At 39.6% G+C, this 21,256-nt stretch overlaps 1 protein-coding gene across 2 annotated transcripts in view; it reads left to right on the top strand.

Annotated features, from left to right (window-relative positions):
• Window positions 1-21,256, top strand: part of LOC136873771 (uncharacterized) — a 461,175-nt gene that overhangs the window by 325,227 nt on the left and 114,692 nt on the right. For both annotated transcript variants that reach the window (XM_068227563.1, XM_068227564.1), the window contains 3 exons: window positions 10,254-10,343; window positions 15,513-15,653; window positions 19,101-19,235. In XM_068227563.1, the coding sequence (XP_068083664.1) occupies window positions 10,254-10,343; window positions 15,513-15,653; window positions 19,101-19,235 (366 nt within the window). The remainder of the gene's footprint in view (window positions 1-10,253; window positions 10,344-15,512; window positions 15,654-19,100; window positions 19,236-21,256) is intronic.

Genomic DNA, 21,256 nt, shown 5'->3' with positions numbered 1-21,256 from the left:
GGCCCCATTGTCCGGCTGTGAGGAGTGCTGACAGATGCACATTATGTGGACATTCTTTCAGACCATCTGCACCTCTTTCTGGCCCTAGAGTACCCTGACGGAGATGCAATGTTTCAACAGGACAATGTGCCATGCCACCGCTCTGTGGTGCACTCCAGTGAAGTTACGACCATGGATTGAACCTCCATATCCCTTGAACTTAATCCAATCAAGCATTTATGGGACACTGTCGATGTTGGTGTACCCTCCATGAACCCCCTCCCCCAACACCAACTGCACAAGACTGATCTGTGGGAAGCAGTGCAAGATGTGTGGGTCCAGATTCCTCCAGAATGATAACACCACCTTGTAGAGTCAATGTCCGGCCATATTGCTGCCATTTTGAGGGCTCGCAGAGGAGCAACTCATTATTAACATCACATTCAGTGTCTTCCAATGACTTTTGACCACTCAGTGTATAACATTATAGATGGAACCTCAGGTTGATTGATCTTTGCAGGTAACTTCAGTTGTACTTGTATTTTTGCTGGGTTAAACGTTAGACCAAAAACTAAACGATGTTATATCCTGATTGATACTTTCTGTGGCCAAAAATATTTGATCTGGTGATGTGTGGAGGTAAATTTGTACATCATCAGCATAACTGTGGTATTTGCAGTGTGTTAGATTGAGGGAGACATCATTAATGTAAATAGAAAAAAGAAGGGCTCCTAACACTGACCTTTGGGACATACCACATGCCAAGTTTATTTGTTTATCCTATCTGAAACACACTGCCGATGGCCAGCAAGTAGGAATACAAACAAAAGAGGGCACTGTCCAAGAAATAGGGGGTATAAAATTTAGATAACAAAATGTCCATACCAACAGAGTCAATAGCTTTGTTCAAGTCTAGTGTTACGGGGCTACCCGTGGACCAGCAGAGGTGAAAGAAGGTGCCGGGGTGAATGAGTCTAACTACAATGTCACGAATTGATTTAAAACTTTAACAAAGGTTATATTTCCTTAGAATTTCAAAAATCAACAAATAGCAATGTAACAGGTACAAGCAGCAATTCATAAACAAGTCTAGGAAAGACAAAATTGGTGGTATAAACAGATCTTGGGCTTCAAGCCCTCACTTTACAGTTCCTGAGCTCCTAGCTCAAATTTACAAAAGACACAAATTTATACAAGGGCAGAAATCCCTCAATACATGGAGCGCTTGCACCCAGCATACAATATCCAGCCTTCAAAAGGCATTCAGTAATCTTACTTTGAAAAAGAGCTAACAGGCTCTCAGTTTTCAAGCCTACTCAAGGCAATGCCAAAAATATCTTACATCTTTTGGCCTTCCATGGCCCAGCTTACAAATTGAAACAGGGGTATCTCGTACCCAACCTATAGGGCCTTCATATAGAAAGGAATAGCAGTTAGATAAATGGCCCGAACACAAAATGAAAGGAGGCGAATGCTTGCACTCCTAAATATGAATTCTTAAAACCTAAAGGGCACTAGGCCGATGAAACAGGGGCTATTTCCAAACTATGGAGGTGACTCGTATAAGAATAAATTAAGACTTTACGGAAAGGAAGAAAACCAGTTACAAAACGTAGTCACCTCAAACCAATATGAAGGGGAGCTCGAGAGGGTACATCACTCTCTATCCCTGATTCACAGTTAAAGATTTATGAAGTTATTACATAAGCCATCAGAAGTTACATTTACAGAAAAGTAGGTTACATAGTTAAAGTTTCAGACCTCTCCCTCGGGTTAGCAAGAAATAAAGATGTTAATTGGCCATTACTTTGTCGGTGTACTGCTGTCTGATGAAAGAGGCGCCTCCCGCCTCCTGCTTGACACACACACTAAGTTAGATGAAAATCAATTGGCCAAGAGATGTGAAAATCCGTAGTTTATAAACCCTCGGGGGAAGTTTGAGACCTTTCATGAAAAAACCAGCCACACCCTCTCACTTTATTGATGAATTTAAAAGTTACACTCAAAATCGAGGAAGAAGCCTGTGATAGGCTGAAAATTAATTACAGATATTCGTGATTGGCTAAATTCAAAATTGGCGGAAAGAAAAGATAAATATTGCCAACCCACAAATAAGGAACATCAATTAGTAAAAAAAAAACTTACGAATACAAAACTTCTTCAAATCAAAAAGTTCTTCCACTTCGCACCAGGGTGCATGATCATAGTTTATGAGCAGTGACATCTGTTGAAGAAAGTCCAAACTTCTTGGCGAAGGGCAAACAAAACAAGTAGAAATTCACACAGTACTGGAAACTTCACAATAACAAAATTACATCAAATTTTAGTGGTGACATCTTCAGAGTAAAGTTCTAAGTTGGTCTAGTTTCAAGTTCACTGTTTCTCCAGTAGAGGAGTTCTTTTAGGCGCAAGATTTAAATGCATGGTGTTGGGGTGTACCTCGCGGTACATCTAGTAATAAAACTGTCGCTTATTTATTGTTCATTGCTTTCTAGATGTCTTCTATAATCTTAAGCAGCGCCATTTCCGTGTTGTGAAAACCAGACTGTACTGGGTCGAGCAAGTTGTAAGCTAGTATCCAGAGAAACCAGCTGGACGTACTGGCAGTGACTTAGTCAGATGCTGATTAGTCTACACGAGTATCTAGACGTATGCTGTCTGCAGTGCATCCCACAACTATTGAAGAATGTGTGGTGGAGGAAACAGACGGCAAACACGACGATCAAGGTGGTACCACAAATGTTCAATTGGATTGAGATCGGGGCTGTTTGGGGGCCAAGGAAGAACTTTGAGGTGTTGATCATGCTCTTCCAGCCACTGCAGGCACTTCTAGCCTTGTGTCAAGGTGCATTACAGTGCTGGAAAATCCCATTATTCTGAGGAATTCTTCCACATGGATGATGGGACATAGAGAATATCATGAGATCATTCCCCAGATCATTACACTGCCCTCACCATTTGTGTTCATCCAACAAAGCTGAAGGGTGTTAGTTCTCCAAAGATTCCCTGACATCTATCCATACTATGCAGCTGAAAATGTGACTCATCGGAGAAGGCTACCCTTCACCAACCAACAGCGGTCTAATCATCATGCTGTGGAGCAAATTCCGCTTGCATTTTGATGCACCTGTGTTAGCATACATGCTGTCACTCTCAGTCTACTACGGAGCCCCAACTGCAAAAGGGTTTGCTGAACTGTTGCAGTAGAAACATGTCTAGATGCCCCCTGGTTCATTTGAATGGTGAAATGTTCTACTGTAGCCTATCGGTTGGCTTTCACACACTGTCATAGTTGCCTTTTAGTTGTTTAAGGTCATATTTTGATTGTATATTTTGCATGGAAATATATTCTGTACTCTGAATGTGATGTCCAATGTTGCCTGTATAAATGTGTTTGTGACATTGTAACTAAACTTGAACTTGATGCTTGTTGTATCTCATCTGAGCTACATTAACAGTGATAGAGCTGACATAAGGATACCTAAATAAAGTGTTAAATTAAGAAATTGTATTAAAGAGTTCAGAGAGGAATGCTTCTCTACTGAAGAAAAAATCCTCTTCACAAAATGTGGAAAGTTAAAGGGCTATAAAGTGTTTTAATGTCTCACAGCACAGAAACTCTGCTTGACACAAAAATGCTGAGATGAATGGGGAATAAGGGAGATGTATTTTTTTCTTTTCTATATTTTACTTCAGTTAAATATTTTGTGCTCATGATGACTATCGGCGTGGTCTTAATTCCGATAACTGATTTGATTTTTCATTCGTTTGCAGGAGCAGCGATGTGGTGTCTGTCACCATTGTGTAAGACTGCAATATTAATGAAAATATCTGCATTAATGACTAAAGTTTAATGATTGATAATGAGTTAATGATAGAGACTTGAGGAATGTCCGCCTCCGTAGAGTAACGGTTAGTGTTATTAGCTGCCGTCCTCGGGGGCCCAGGTTCGATTCCCAGCACTGCCAGAAATTTAAGAATGGCAGGAGGGCTGGTATGAGGTTGAAATTGTACATGCAGCTTTCCTCTAATGGGGGTGTGCATGAAAAGAGTTGCACCATTTCAGGATGAGGACACGAGTTTACTTTTTACTTGAGGAATTAAGTTAAAATAACAAGGAATGAAACTGAATTAGTGCAATAAGACTGTATAACGATTGTATCTTTGATATAAAAGAACTAGTGTCAAAAATCATTTAATGGAAGTACATATGTTTGGTCACATCTTCCATTTTTTAGATCATGCTTAACTATTTTTAGGAGCATAATTGAATTATTTTTAGATCCTAAACATCCAAATTATAATTTTTATAATATTTTAATGCAATTTTAATATTATATCTTCCTTCCCCCACATTTTCCACCTCTTTAATCAACTTCTGTTTTTCACTTGCATTTGAACTTTTCAGCACTTTTTTTTGCTATTTGTTTTATGTTGCACCCACACAGATATGTCTTATGGCGACGATGGGACAGGAAAGGCCTGTGAGTGGGAAGGAAACGGCCGTGGCCTTAATTAAGGTACAGCCCCAGCATTTGCCTGGTGTGAAAATGGAAAACCACTTAAAAACATCTTAAGGGCTGCCGACAGTTGGGCTCGAACCCACTATCTCCTGGGTGCAAGCTCACAGCTGCACGACCCTAATTGCACGGCCAACTTGTCCGGTCAGCACAGCTTTCTTTTCCATGGGGTTGACACTGATGTTCTGTAAATCATCTAGTTTTACGTGACTGTTGATATTGTGATCATAGACACATTACTGTTCTGAGCAGGGCTTGAGTAATCCAGCAGGTCAGGAATTCTCAACTTGCACATCACTCTATGCTGTAGAAAACTCGCTGAAGGCTGTAGGATTTTCAGCTGCTACAGCATGGGTTTATTCAAGTAACACCTGAGTAACACAACACACTCTTACAAAAATATAGATGAAATGAAAATCCACAACCTGTTTCCAGTCATTCGACCGGGTCAGGAATGGAATGAATCTAGCGGCGAGGATAGGAATTGTGCCGGCTGCCGAAGCCTGTCGCACTCCTCTGGGGCAATGATTAATGAATGACTGATGAAATGAAATGATATTGGAGAATGTTTCTGGAATGAAATATGACAGGGAAAACCAGAATACCCACAGAAAAACCTGTCCTGCCTCCGCTTCTTACAAAAATGTCTCAATGCTTGCTCTGTGACAAGAGGGCACAAAGAGCTGCTGCCTTCCAGTGAGGCAGGGGACTGCCAAAGTCTAAGGGAGACCACCCTGAAAGAAAATCCTCTAGTACGTTAGACCTAGCAAGTCAGTACAGGAGTACAATGCAGTTGCTTTCAAAACGAAAACGAGCCTCGGAAAGAAACATATTCTGAATGTCGACAATACTTCAAGTACTCTTGGAACTAATAACGACGTCATGTCCGATGTTCATTCAAGATGCGCGAGAAGAACCGATCATAGAAACAAGCTTTGGATTGGAACCTTAAACGTTATGACTCTTAACAGAAAAATGCAATGAAATCACGGATTTAATGAACCGTAGACATATTCAAATCCTAGGGCTAAGTGAAACCAAATGGAAAGGTTGCAACACAAGAATGTTAGAGGACGGATATAAATTATACTGGTGTGGTAATCCTGCAGTGGCAAGGAATGGAGTTGGTTTTATACTCCATAAAGACGTTGTTAGTGTAACAGATGTCTCCTTCATCAATGAGAGATTAATCAAAGCTAAAATATGCCTAAATGGAGAAACTCAAACTGTAATCCAAGTTTATGCTCCCCAGCTGGGTTGTAGAGATAACCAAAAAGCAAGCTTCCTAAAAAAACTAGAGGACATCATTGATGAAGAGAACATAATGATAATTGGGGATTTTAATGCCCAGGTAGGAACTGATAGGTCAGGTTATGAAGGCATTATTGGTCCGTATGGATTTGGTAATAGAAATGAGGAAGGTGAACTTCTACTTGATCTATGTACACGAAACCAACTTCTGGTGAAGAACTCGTGGTTTCAGAAACGGGATAGCCACAAGATAACGAGATACAGCTGGAATGGTCAGTGTAGATCAGTGATAGATCTTATCATCACAGATAGGTCAAGTGGAGAAAAGGTGCATGATGTAAAAGTGATACCTAGTGAGAGCCTTGATAGTCACCATAGACTCCTTATTGCAGACCTAAAAGTCACCAAACCTATTATTAAAGTAAACAAGAAGAAAAAACCATGAATTAAAGACTGGAAATTGAAAGATGTGGAGTCAAACAGCAGTTTCAAGAGGAAATCAGAACTAAAATACCAATAACAGACACAAAGAAAGGTAATGAAGAATGGAATGATTTTAAGGCAAGTCTGGTTGGTAGTGCAGATAAAATATGTGGAAGAACAAGCAGAAGAATGAGAGAGAAAAGAACATCTTGGTGGAATGATAAAGTGAAAGAAGCCATATTGAAGAGAAATAAAGCCAAAAAACTTCTTGATGTGGCTAAATCTGACAGAAGAATCAACAGCGACCAAATAGCCAACAATAAATTGGAAGAGATGGCAAAGGAATATAGATACAGAAAGTTGAAAGTCAAGAGAATTGTACAGGAAGAAAAAGAGAAAAGTTGGAAAGAATTTACAACTAAATGGGAAGAAGACAGTAAAGGGAATATGAAAATGATATATGGAATAGTAAAAAGTAAAAGATCAGATAAAGAAGCAATTACAGCTCTGGAGACAGCAGATGGGAATATAGTTTGCAATATGAAAGATATCATGGATGCAGTGGGGCAGTATTTTGACAAGCTCCTAAATGGCCCTAAAGAGATCTCTGTTGAGGATGTAAGACAGAAAAAAATAGAGGAAGATATCCCAATTACATGGACAGAAGTAGAGCAAGCTCTCCATAGGATGAGAAGTGTTAAGTCAGCTGGAGCTGATGAAATTACAGCAGACATGATTAAAGCTGCTGGTCCGCCAGGAATACAGTGGCTGTATAGAGTTCTCAGAATAATATGGAAGGATAACGAAATACCTGAAGATTGGACAAAAGGGGTGATAGTTCCTATCTTTAAGAAAGGGAGTAGAAGGAAAAGTGAAAATTACAGAGGCATTACCCTCGTATCACACGGCCTTAAAATTATGGAGAAGATCATTGAAGCCAGAGTAAGGGATGTACTAGAGCCTATCTTAGAAGAGGAACAACATGGCTTCAGGACTGGAAGAAGCACAACAGATCTGATAATTGCTTTGAGGATGTTGACAGAGAAACACTGGAAAAGAGGAAAAGACCTAATTATTGTGTTTATGGACCTTGAAAAGGCGTATGATAATGTTCCTAGATCAACTATTTGGAAAAGTCTCAGAAAACTTGGTGTACCGGAGTACCTTATTAGGAAGATCCGAATGCTATATACTAATTGTAAAAGTTGTGTCAGAATTGGAGGTGGTCACTCTGAATGGTTCAATACAGCCAAAGGAGTACAACAGGGAAGTGCCTTATCACCTCTATTCATAGCAGTTATGGATACCATTTTAAAGGAACTAAAAGGAAAAGTTAATAAAGATCTTCAGGCTTTGGTGTTTGCAGACAATGTGGCAATATGGGATGAAACAGAGGAGGGAGTGCAAAATAATCTGAATGCATGGTGTAAGAAGTTTCATGATTATGGAATGAAATTGAACCCATCAAAAACAGTAGCATTGAAAATCAACAGACATAACACAGAATGCAACATAAAAATACAGGACCACCAAGATGAAGTAGTACACCAATTCAGTTATTTAGGAAGTGTAATGGCCAGTAATAACAGAGCTGAGATAGAAATAACAAACAGAGTAACCAAAGGCTCTAACTTTTACAGTATCGTTAGACACCTACTATGGGATGAGAAGGTCCCACAAAGAACAAAAATGACCCTGCACAAGTCATATTTCATTCCCATCCTTACATATTCTCGGGAAACCTGCACACTAACATCAAAGGATTGTAGTAGGATTCAAGCCTGTGAAATGAAATTTCTTAGAACTGCCCTCCAAAAGACCCGACTTGATCATGTGAAAAATGATGAGATCCCGATCTAACCTAGGTCTAAATGAATCGATGGAGGAAAGACTTTAGGTCATCTAGGCTTAAATGGTTTGGGCATGTTAAACGAATGAATAGCACAAGGTTACCATGTGCTTATTTGGAAAAGAGAATAACAGGTAGAAGACCAGCTGGAAGACCAAGAAGAAGATGGATGGACCAACTGAGGGAAAACGTGGAGAGAAGAGGATGGAATTGGGAATCTGTCTTGGACAACGAAATCTTTTTGAATAGGCAACTTTGGAAGACGCTCGTTTTCAAACACCCTACCCGGCTCGCTGGAAGGGCAAACCGATGATGATGATGATGATGATGATGATGATGATGATGATAATTGTATGTGGAGACAATTTAAGTTTGGGAAGTAGCTTTATATGAAAATATTCAAACACAAATAAGCATAATGTTCTGCATAACTTTGAATTACAGATTTTTTTTTAATATTTGGGCTTGAAATATCCTTCGAGATATTGAAAAATTTGAGTAATGAATTTTGAGTTATAGAAAATATATAATATGTAAAATACCATGTGCATCAAAACAAATGCACCCCTCATCAATGGCACTACAGCTCTGACTGGCCTTGTCCTACCAAGCGATCACTGCTCAGCCTGAATACCTGACACATGGTCAGTGCGATGAATTGTCTCGGCCATTATTCTTGGTTTTCTTCATCAGAAAACAAACAACACTGAAATTTACTTAATTGCATTGGTACAGGATGCGTATCTGTTCAAAATGTGTACCATCATGTGCCACATATTATTCATAATATTTCTGAAGGTTATTTGACATGTTAATGAACGAAGGTTGCTGTAAGGACACAAAAATAACATTATCTTTTTTTTGCTAGGGGCTTTACGTCGCACCGACACAGATAGGTCTTATGGCGACGATGGGATAGGAAAGGCCTAGGAGTTGGAAGGAAGTGGCCGTGGCCTTGATTAAGGTACAGCCCCAGCATTTGCCTGGTGTGAAAATGGGAAACCACGGAAAACCATCTTTAGGGCTGCCGATAGTGAGATTCGAACCTACTATCTCCCGGATGCAAGCTCACAGCCGCGCGCCTCTACGCGCACGGCCAACTCGCCCGGTAAACATTATCTTCTCATGTAATTCAGGAATATTTGAAGGTGGGTAATCTTTCTTGAAAACTGATTCTTTCAACATGCAACATAGTAGGCATCTACGGCCATGAGATCCAGGGGGCAAGAAGGGTATGGGAATGGAGTTCTGCAAAAAAATTAGGTGATCTCCAACATGTTGTTGCAGAAGGGTAACCCCGCATTATGGGCTGCATCCATTGCCATTTGGGTGGTAAGTTTCTGGTGCAACAAAAATGACAAAATGACAAATGGGGTAATAATGAGGTCTCTGTAGACTATCTGGTCCACTATTTTTGGATTCTGTGCAGCATCCTTGATGAAATAAGGCCTCAATATTTCATGACCTGACACATAACACTTGTTGGAGAAGCCACCCATGATTCTCATTTATTGATGGTAACAGTTCTTGGGCACCCTGTTGTTCGCTTTCACTTGCATAAGACTGATCCCGTAAGATAAAATTTGTCAACAACAGCTAATGTTGTTATCTTACTTGGTACCTTCTTATTAAATCGCTCCTCTCATTGTTCTTTAATGTGAAGCAAACTCTGTATATTCCGACGCCCGACTCTATGTGGCTGAGACAATGTTCAGCAGTAAACACCTTCTTCTATGTTGTGAGAAACATGATTGCATTAATCAACACAACAGTGAATTCAAAATATATCAAATTATTATGCACTTGTCTTTGTATGTTTTGTCTTTGTGGCAGCCTTGATAATTTTTAGGAAGCTAATAAAATAAAATAAAATAAAATAAAATAAAATAAAATAAAATAAAATAAAATAAATACTTCATTGCTAGGGAAACATGGACAGCAGATGAGCAATAATTTCAGTGTCTTTTGTTTTGACGCATACCACATATATTCAATTTTGTTGGGAAACCAAATTCATTTGAGATTTTGTACTGTAAATACAAAGTATGTTACAAGTGTTATTATTTTTTTATATCCACCTATTCAATAACGTGTAATTTTGTACTGTATCGAATATTGAGTCCTGTTGATTCAAGTGTTGCACTTGTTACTCCAGCATTGTGACATTCTGTTTTTTTGATATGAAGAACACTCAATGACAATTAAAAATCTCTAATCATTGCCTCTATTAGTTTCAGTCTCATGCATGAATGGCGGAGTACTCACAGCAAATGGGAAATGTGCCTGCCCTCCAGGGTTTATGGGTCCAGTGTGTGAGCAAGGTAAGTAATGATCAGAATCATCAGGCTTAAATTGTAGGCCTGTTCTTTGTCACAGAGGGTATAAATAAATAACAACAAACAAACAAACAAACAAACAAACAAACAAATGCATGCTTGTATTATTTAGGAGATGAGGTGAGTTTTGTTAGTGCAGATCCCCAACTACACTAATGTTTGAATTATTGCATAATGTAGTGGCATTTCAATGGGACTTCATATAATCTGTTTGCATGTTTAGATGAGGAAAATTCCAGGTACCGGGCAGTGGAACATTTTAGAGCAGAGGGCAGTAATACCACATGACGTATAATGTGCCCACATGGACTGAATATAAAGTTGCCAAACCATAGCAAGTTTAAATAGTTGAATTAGAAAGTGAAATATTATTTTGTAGCAGTGTTTTTACCAAATGGATTTGTATCTCCCTGATGTGAAGAGGGTGGGCCCATTTATTGTAATTTTGATCTCTAGGAGAAAATCATGCAGAAACTTTGTCAGGTAGCACAATTCCACTCCATTCTAATTAACATCAATAAACACTCCAGATTGTTCATAGATATTCTACAAAAATTGTAAAAGCTATCCGCATTCTCTACTCTCAGTTCTTGCAGCAGGTTATAGTAGCCTCCATACTGTGGTCTTCAGAATATCCAGTCCCTAACCCAAACCTCTCTCTCCCCCTCCCCCCTCCCCGTCCCCTCCTCCTTTCCCCTTTATTCATAAGAATTAAGAGAGCTGCAGTACATATGATCTGCTATTTGGTTTGACTGGTGTTGCAAGTACATGTAAACAGTACATGCAAGTTATATCTGCAAGTTACTTATGAAAACCTTGTGCAAGTAACTTGCTTAGTTTTCTTGCATAAAGTGTAAACTCAGCAGCCAGTGCCCATCAACAATTTGTAGCAATAACTTGCACAAGTTAGTTGCTAGTGTAAACCTTGCCTTAGGATCTGGAATCTTATAAATCTTACCTCGTACGACATATAGTAAAGGTAGAAGTGTTCATTGCTACTACTGGATACCTGACACTTAGTCCTAAATAGTTACTTTACTTTTGTAGTAAAATATAATAAAACTATGACAGTTTGGAAAGTAGACATACAAAGAAAAGCTGCTATTGACTGAATTGTTCAACGTGGCATCTCTCCCACAATTCCATACAGATACTCAAGTACATTCATGTCATTGCCAACCACAACACAATAAGGACTTATAAACAAAAGGTGGTACAGATTATGCTCCCAGGAAATACTAGAGGCCTATATGCCACTTTGTGGGTTAATCTGGGGACTGATGGCCTCAGACTCCCTTTGCTTGCAGTGCAAATGTGATCTGTCTAGACCTATGGTTTAATCTAGACCAATGGTTTAATCTAGACCTATGGTTTAATCTAGACCAATGATTTAATCTAGACCAATGGTTTAATCTAGACCTATGGTTTAATCTAGACCAATGGTTTAATCTAGACCTATGGTTTAATCTAGACCAATGGTGTTGTCACTGTCACTTTGTAGGAAGGTGCTAGTCGTTGCCAGTGTTTGGTGAGGGCAAGAAATTAATTCAAGTTTTGTCCATTCTTGAACATAGAATGCACTGCTGTGCTATATTGGTTAATTCTTTGACCAAACTGTGCCAAATTAGGTTTCTATCTGATAGGTGGCCTTCAAAATGTTCCCTTTACCTCCCAAATTTTAAGCTTCCGTGCTTAATGGTGCACCATCGATTTTGGATATTTTGCACGTGCGCAGGAGGACCATCGTTCAGCAAAATCGGTACACAATCCCACATGCAACGCTAAACTGGTAAGTATGAAATCATTGAATGATCCTCTTTTCTTTAATGATATCCAAATGATGTGCTCTCCACCCTACCCCAGAATTTACGTGAACAGGTGGTGCCATCGTCCGAGCAAGTGTCATAGTCTCTAAGAACACCGTGCCTAGTGGAATTCTCTCTTTCAGGACAGTGCTCCAATTCTACCCACCACTAATCAGAAGAGAGAGAAGAAACAGGTATGATACTTTGAAGAATGAAGGTACCAGGGTAAAGAGAAGGGCCATGAAGGACATGAAAATAAAATGCTCCCTAGGCCTCACAAACCTAATACCAACGGGGTCTGAAGTGAGTATTATTTGCTTTACGTCGCACCGACATAGATAGGTCTTATGGTGACAAAGGGACAGGAAAGGCCTAGGAATGGGAAGGAAGCGGCCATGGCCTTAATTAAGGTACAGCCCCAGCATTTGCCTGGTGTGAAAATGGGAAACCACAGAAAACCATCTTCAGGACTGCCGACAGTGGGGTTCGAACCCACTATCTCCTGGATGCGAGCTCACAGCTGCGCGCCCCTAACCGCACGGTCAACTCGCCCGGTCTGAAGGGAGCAAGAGTTGACCTATCTTGGTCGCCAAACCACATTCCCAAGATAAGAAAGAGCCCCCAAGTGTTCTCCTTTCGGTCCCCTCTTACGATAGATAGGGGCATCGTGGATATGTTCTATCATCCCCAAAAAAATGTCAATCAGACTTAAATACAGTAGAGATCATAAGACAAAAAAATGTTGTTATTATGGTATATAATGGTCTTTTTGGTCAGACAACGTAATTCTCAACCTTTCCATTTAAATTTCCATAGGCCTGTTTGATTTGCAGCATCTGTTACAGTAACTTATCCTCGATGCTACCTTTGTAAATGAAGGATTACCTAGGCCTTGTAAATCTAATACCCTTGGGGTGCGGGCAGTAGAACACATCTGTACAATCCCCTGTCCTGCCTGTTGCAAGAGGCCACTTAAAAGGGGCCAACAATGCACAGTTTGGGAGAGTGGATTGGTGGCCACAGTTCCCCTAGTTTACTCTGGCATTGCTTCCACTTACTTTTGTCAGCTATGGTTTTCTATGGTTTCCCATTTTCACACCAGGCAAATGTTGGGGATGTACCTTAATTAAGGCCATGGTCACCTTTCCTATCCCATCATCACCACAAGACTTATCTGTGCTGGTACGAAATAAAGTCAAATGTAAAAAAAAAAAAATTAAAAACTTTTGTCAGGCTCTTCACTTTGTTCTTTGCTGTCGGGCTTCCATCGGTCAACACTTCTTGTTTTCCAAAGCCAGCAGTATTAGGCTTGGGATGCTTAAGGAAGCTTTCATTTTCCCACACTTCATTGCCTCTCTCTCTTGCCAATATCTTCATTTTTTGAAGGATCAGAACTTTTTGATTTTAATTTCTGATTAGTGTTAACCCTCTTGGAACCAAGTGGTAGTGCGAGCACCCTCCCATTAAATTGTCAAAGCCAATCAGATTGGCCTTTAAAAATTGAGTCGGAAGTTGCCAGAACGATTATATCGGCTGGCTTAAAATTATGTGATATACATAATTTTGTGGCAACCTATAGTGACGTGAATAATTTTGTGAAAACCTATAGTAAATGGGCTGCAAGTTATTGTGTGATTGACCTTGCTTTCGCAGTTCTAAGAAGGTGTTCTACATTTCGTGAGAGTCGTTTACTGTGTTTACAAATACCGCTAACTGGTCAGCAAGAGATTGCTCCTTGCAGGGAGTGGATTTGTGACAGCAAAATGGCAAGTGGTTCATGTGATATTTTTCAGCAGGTATTGATGATGATAAATTAATGCAATATTTGGAACAATGCAAAGTTAACGCGGATGATTTATCGGATAGTGATAGTGAATTTAGTTCAGAGAGTAGCGATGAAATTATACCAGACACGCCCCCCAGGAATCATCACAGCTAAAGAAGAAATATTTATTTGTTTCTAACGGCAGTAAAGCTACTGTAAATATGGTGGTAGATGAAACTAGTGATAACGAAGATGATGATGATGTCTCTGGAGAACATATTGTGGAAATTTCTCCCCTGAACCTGACAATGTTCCTCAACCTCCTGTCTCCTTCATGGAACTTCTTGGACCTAAACATGCCCCTCCATCTGATTCCTTGCCCATATCATAACTTCAATTTACTTTTCACTTTCTCTCTCCTAAACCTTATAATCACATATAATCCTCTATCATTACGTAAATGCCAGTTCCCGTGGGCTAAGTGTAGCATGCCTGCCTCTCACCCAGAGGTCATGGGTTCCATTCCTGGCCAGGTTAAGAATTTTTACCTAGGCCTCAGGGTTGGTTTGAGGTCCATTCAACCTAAGTGACCTTAAGTGATTACAATTGAAGAGATATCTGAGAGTGAGAGGGGGGCCCTGGTCTACAAAACCAAGAATAATGACCGAGAGAATTTGTCTCACTGACCATGCGTCACCTCGTAAACTGTAGGTCTTTGCAATGAGCAGTGGTCACTTGGTAGGCCGAAACAAATCAGGGCTTTAGTGCCATAGATTCTTAATTGTGTATTTTCTGTTGTATTGTAAAATTCTTTTTCAAATAGATACTAGAATTGAAAACGAGGAAATATTTTTCCGGAAAACAAAAGTTATAATATCAACTATTATTTTTTGTATTTTATAATAATTCAGAATTATTTTATATTCTATGTAGTCTGCATGTAGAAAATTTCTTGTCAGTATTTGGCCATACATCGATACTTATACGCAGATTTTATCGGTGAGTAAAATTGTCTTGTTTTTATTAGTGACATATGTTTGAATTTTTATTTTTTATGTTTTTATTTTTCTTGTTCAAAGTAATTATTCTATAGAAGTGTATTTAGAAATATATTATACATCATTACGTATATTCTTTTGTATCGTTAAAGTTTTTTTCAAAGTAGATATTGAGGGAGAAATTGGGAAAATGTTTTTCTCTTCCTAAAAATAAGCGTTATCAACAACTATAATATCAACAATAAAATGTTTTTGATTCTTTATATCACTCTAAATCAGTTGTTTACTCTATGTAGTCGATATGTAGAAAACTTCTTGCTGGTATTTGCCATACACTGTTAGATATACGAGAATTTTTTAATACATGTATTTCCACTCAAAACGGCCTGGCACTTCACAGTAGTAGAGTGGAGGCAGAGCTCTGGCCTCTTCCAGCTGATGGCTCCTGGCTCCAAAAGGATTAAGAGACTTCCTCTTAAAACAATAATCACCACCACCACCACTCTTGTTCCCTTCTGACTCCCACCCACAATTCAGTGGCAAATTCTGCCAGTTAATATTGCTTTTGTTGTGTTTTCTATTCCAGGATGTGGTCCCAATCGTTACGGTACGGACTGCTCCGGTCGCTGTTCTGCCTCCAAGGAGGAGTGTAGAGGGATGGTACTCTGTCGGCCAAACACAGGATGTGACTGCGCTCCAGGGTACAGGGGTTACTTCTGTTCACAGAGTGAGTAAACAACATGTTAAGTAGACATGATATAGGTTTTTGGGCTTATGCCGTGTCAAGAAAATAGATGAAATTCTTTACATTTTGCAGAGAACTTTTCTCTGCGCCATCAGAAGAAAATCTCGACTGTCCACGAGAAAGGCTTCTCAAACAATGTGGTTTGAACTTAGACTTAATAATAGAAGTGGAAATGGTACATTCATTCATCACCAGATGGCTCCCCGGTCACAGTACAGTGCTAGTGTTCGAAGCGGTAGCTGACAGAACCATCAGAATCAGTCTGAGGGGGTCACGTAACATAACAGGTATATGCACATATGAAGGTATGACATTGACACAAGCCTGAAGCCTGAATTTTGCCCAGGATAGGTTCTTCAACATGCCAGTGAATATACTGAACACATACGGCTGTCTAATATTTATACACCATTAGATGCCAAGGAATGTGCCAGGACTCGATCCTCAACCATGGGCAGGACCTATCAGACATATTTGCCTAACCTGTTTCTTTTACAAGCAAGTACAAGGAAGTAACTGGCAACCATCTTCTATTAACACTAATCAGATGGCAAAAATGTTGATGGAATTCAATGTCATACTGTCATTCAGCCATGGGAGAATTGTGATAATGTTCCTGTGAGCAGTTTGGATATGAATCCCTCCTCTTTTACACAGTTAGATAAAATTAATGCAGTAGAAAACATAATAATGTGATTCTGTTTGTCATTTGCTAGAAGCAAATTTTCTACTAAGCAGGATCGCATGTCCATAATGGCTAGATCATTGTAAACTTCTTGCACATTTTTTAGGCAGAGGTGGCAGGTCTCTCCACTTCTCAGCCGCAGTGTTTCCGTTGGTTCCCCCAATATCATTTGATAGTGAACTATCAGACAAGTACTTAGGGGCAGCAAGTGCCAGTTTGTCCTTCCTCACCAACTTAAATGTCTGTTCAAGCACCTCCCTGTTAACACTGTTCAAAATAAATTCTCAATTGATCGTACAACATGGTTCATGATTGTGAAACCCACATAACAGAAAGTTCCTACACCAAGCTCGATAGCTGCAGTCGCTTAAGTGCGGCCAGTATCCAGTATTCGGGAGATAGTAGGTTCGAACCCCACTGTCGGCAGCCCTGAAAATGGTTTTCCATGATTTCCCATTTTCACACCAGGCAAATGCTGGGGATGTACCTTAATTAAGGCCACGGCCGCTTCCTTCCCACTCCTAGCCTTTCCTTGTCCCATCGTCGGTGTGACGGAAAGCAATTAGCAAAAAAAAAAAAAAAAAATATTCCTACCATTTGTAAATAAATGGACTGAACATGCCTTGCTTGAATACCTCCACTCCTGGCTATGTTGTGTTAAGTTATAAAATTGATATTTTCCTGTAACTCAAAATTCTGCATTTCTTTTGACTGCACATGGATAACATGTTATTGCACTGATTACTTCTATGGCGACTCTAGGATATGTAAATAAAGGATATGTAGCTGTCATAGCTGTCATTCACCTCTAGTTACCTGTCAACACATCTCACAACCAGTGTTTCAAGAAAGGGACCCCCACTCTCTTCCAAAACCCATTAGCAAGAGCTCACTGCACTCTACATGTATTAACCCATCAGTGCAGCTCAACCCATTTCACAGCAGACCTGAGAGAACCTAAGTGGGACTTATTTTTTAAATCTTGTTACACTGTAATTCTTGACTCAGAGCTCTGACGATTGCCGAATTCCATATTTAAGTGTAAGAGGACTTATATCTAGGAGGAGGAACTCTTTGTTGGGGGCAAAACAGCACTCTGCCCCCTGAGATCGTTTTTGGTGGGGGCAGTAAATGTCTCGCCCCCCAAAGTCAGTGCACCTGAAATGCTATAGGTTTAGTGGTTTTGTAGTGAAAAATTTGGCCTTCATTATCCCTCATGTTGAAAAATCATATGGCATGAGGGCCAGTGATCTTGGTGGCCAGGTGATTTTTACCCACCATGCTATCCACTCTTGAAAATGGTCATTCAAAAATTCATGGACATTTAATGTGTAGTGCGGTGAAGCACCATCTTACTGCCAAATAAGGTTGTTTCATACTGCTTCAAATCTCGAGCTACTGTCTAATTCTATCATAACTTCTGTCAACGTTTGAAGATACTTCGTCGTAGCCACAGCCCGTTGAAAAGTTAAGGACCTGTCACATCTTTGCTGCATATAAACGCCCAAACTGTAACTCCAAAAACATTTAATTCCTCCTCAGTTACAAATCATGGATTTTCAGAAGCCCAATACATGCAATTATGTTTGTTAACTCTTCAATTTAAAACATGCTTCTTCAGATTACAAAATTGTTTTGTAAAAGATATGATTGATTTCACTTCAGATCACATAGGCCTACGACTCACAGGATTCACGTCTTCTGTCAGGACTGTCCTCATATAGGGCCTTCAGATATAACTTTTTAACATTCTCCTTACACTTCTGTCAGAAATTTGTAGCTCCTTAGAAATTCTTCTCATTGATTTCTTGAATAATTTAATGAATGTCTCCATGACAACCTGCAGATTTACTTCTGTAATTACTGGTTTTGTGTGGCCACTGCATGGTAAGTCAGCTATAGAACCTGTCTTATCAAACCTTCAAGATAGCTTGCCTGCATGGTGACTGAATATGTGAGAAATTTTCAATGAAAGGTTGTCTTACATCTTCAAAATTTCAATGAAGTTGCCACCACTTCTGTAAATCGAACATGCTCAGAATAATTTTCTTTTCATAATGCAAGCTTCTCATGCTAAAATGCACAAGTGAAGTCAGTTACTCACTTGTCACTAACGAGCCAGTCCTACCACTACTCTACGAACAAATTTCCTTCACTATGCACTGGTTCTGCCAGTACTTCATTGGCTCAAATTTGACCATTGGCAGTGGTTTACTGACTTGTGTCATACCCTGTATATTGTAAAGAATCATAGCATGTGATATTAAATGAATTGTTGAGCATAGCCTCTGTTTACAGTCTATTCAAAGGATCACAAATCAAAAAAAAAGTGCCAAACTACATTAACACTCCAGCTAAAATAGAAACTTATAGCTGTGACTATTAAAATGAGTGTATGAATGTTTGTAACAGATGGTAGTTACAGACATAAAGTGTGTTAACAGAATTATTACCTCACTCTTCAATAATAAACTCTTGATAGCTCTCATACATTTGTTGGAGCATCACGCACATACTAAATACTTTTGGATCCGAAAAACTTAATGTATTCATAGAAGGGAAAAAAGTTAGTTTTTTAAATGATATTTCATGACTACGCTCCCTTAATATTGAAGAGATAGGACAATCCAAATGCAGTTGTAATATTATAAACATAACAGATCCTCCCCTGATAAGCAGAGAAATGAAACTGCAAAAATGTAGCTTATGTGGAAGGAAATGTATGCTATCTTGTCATTTTGCAGATTGCAGTGTGAACTGGTTTGGAGTAGGCTGTCGACAGCAGTGTGGATACTGCCGATTCGGAACATGTGACCAGTACACAGGAGAGTGCCGAGGTGGCTGTGCACCAGGTTACTTCCCACCACTGTGTCAGGAGAGTAAGTGGCATGTTGTACCAGAACACTAATATAATGTCAGTACAGAGGCTATTTCCCACCACTCTGTCAGGAGTGTGTTATGTTGTACCAGAATACTAATGTAATGTCATTATAGCAGGCTACTTCCCCCCACTGTGTCAGGAGAATAAGTGACATGTTGTACCAGAACACTAGTAATGTCATTATAGCAGGCTACTTCCCAACACTGTGTCAGGAGAATAAGCAGCATGTTGTACCAGAACACTAATATAATGTCATTATAGCAGGGTACTTCCCCCCACTGTGTCAGGAGAATAAGTGGCATGTTGTACCAGAACACTAATATAATGTCATTATAGCAGGCTACTTCCCCCCACTGTGTCAAGAGAATAAGTGGCATGTTATACCAGAACACTAATATAATGTCATTATAGCAGGCTACTTCCCCCCACTGTGTCAGGAGAATAAGTGGCATGTTGTACCAGAACACTAATATAATGTCATTATAGCAGGCTACTTCCCAACACTGTGTCAGGAGAATAAGTGGCATGTTGTACCAGAACACTAATATAATGTCATTATAGCAGGCTACTTTTCCCCCACTGTGTCAGGAGAATAAGTGACATGTTGTACCAGAACACTAATATAATGTCATTATAGCAGGCTACTTTTCCCCCACTGTGTCAGGAGAATAAGTGGCATGTTGTACCAGAACACTAATATAATGTCATTATAGCAGGCTACTTCCCAACACTGTGTCAGGAGAATAAGTGGCATGTTGTACCAGAACACTAATATAATGTCATTATAGCAGGCTACTTTTCCCCCACTGTGTCAGGAGAATAAGTGGCATGTTGTACCAGAACACTAATATAATGTCATTATAGCAGGCTACTTCCCAACACTGTGTCAGGAGAATAAGTGGCATGTTGTACCAGAACACTAATATAATGTCATTATAGCAGGCTACTTCCCAACACTGTGTCAGGAGAATAAGTGGCATGTTGTACCAGAACACTAATATAATGTCATTATAGCAGGCTACTTTTCCCCCACTGTGTCAGGAGAATAAGTGTCATGTTGTACCAGAACACTAATATAATGTCATTATAGCAGGTTACTTCCCAACACTATGTCAGGAGAATAAGTGGCATGTTGTACCAGAACACTAATATAATGTCATTATAGCAGGCTACTTTTCCCCCACTGTGTCAGGAGAATAAGTGACATGTTGTACCAGAACACTAGTAATGTCATTATAGCAGGCTACTTTCCACCTAACCGAGCTCGTTGGCTGCAGTTGCTTAAGTGCGGTCAGTATCCAGTATTCGGGAGATAGTAGGTTCGAACCCCACTGTCGGCAGCCCTGAAGATGGTTTTCCGTGGTTTCCCATTTTCACACCAGGCAAATGCTGGGGCTGTACCTTAATTATGGCCACAGCCGCCTCCTTCCCACTCCTAGCCCTTCCCTATCCCATCGTCGCCATAAGACCTATCTGTGTCGGTGCAACGTAAAGCAACCAGCAAAAAAAAAAAAAAAAAAAAAATCTTCCCACCTCTGTGTTAAGAGAGTAAGTGACATGTTGTACCAGAACACTGATATAATGTCATTATAGCAGGCTACTTCCCACCACTGTGTTAGGAGAGTAAGTGACATGTTGTACCAGAATGCTGATATAATGTCATTATAGCAGGCTACTTCCCACCACTGTGTCAGGATAGTAAGTGGCATGTTGTACCAGAACACTAATATAATGTCATTATAGCAGACTACTTCCCACCTCTTTGTCAGGAGAGTAAGTGACATGTTGTACCAGAACACTAATATAAAGTCATTACACGAGGCTACTTCCCTCCGTTTTTTCAAGAGATGAATTCTTCTGTAATGATTTAAATCAGCTACATGTGAATTGTTTATTATATAATGGGATATATCTCCATGAATATTGAATTTTCACGACCGCATTGTAATCGAAACAGACTTTCAACATATTAGGTCGTGTTACGTACATGTAGTACATGTTGAAGAGATGTTAAGTACA

The sequence above is a fragment of the Anabrus simplex genome, chromosome 5, assembly GCF_040414725.1.
Source record: "Anabrus simplex isolate iqAnaSimp1 chromosome 5, ASM4041472v1, whole genome shotgun sequence".
Taxonomy (NCBI): domain Eukaryota; kingdom Metazoa; phylum Arthropoda; class Insecta; order Orthoptera; family Tettigoniidae; genus Anabrus; species Anabrus simplex.
The sequence above is the reverse complement of the archived record's forward strand: the minus strand, read 5'-3'. Positions and strand labels throughout refer to the sequence as shown.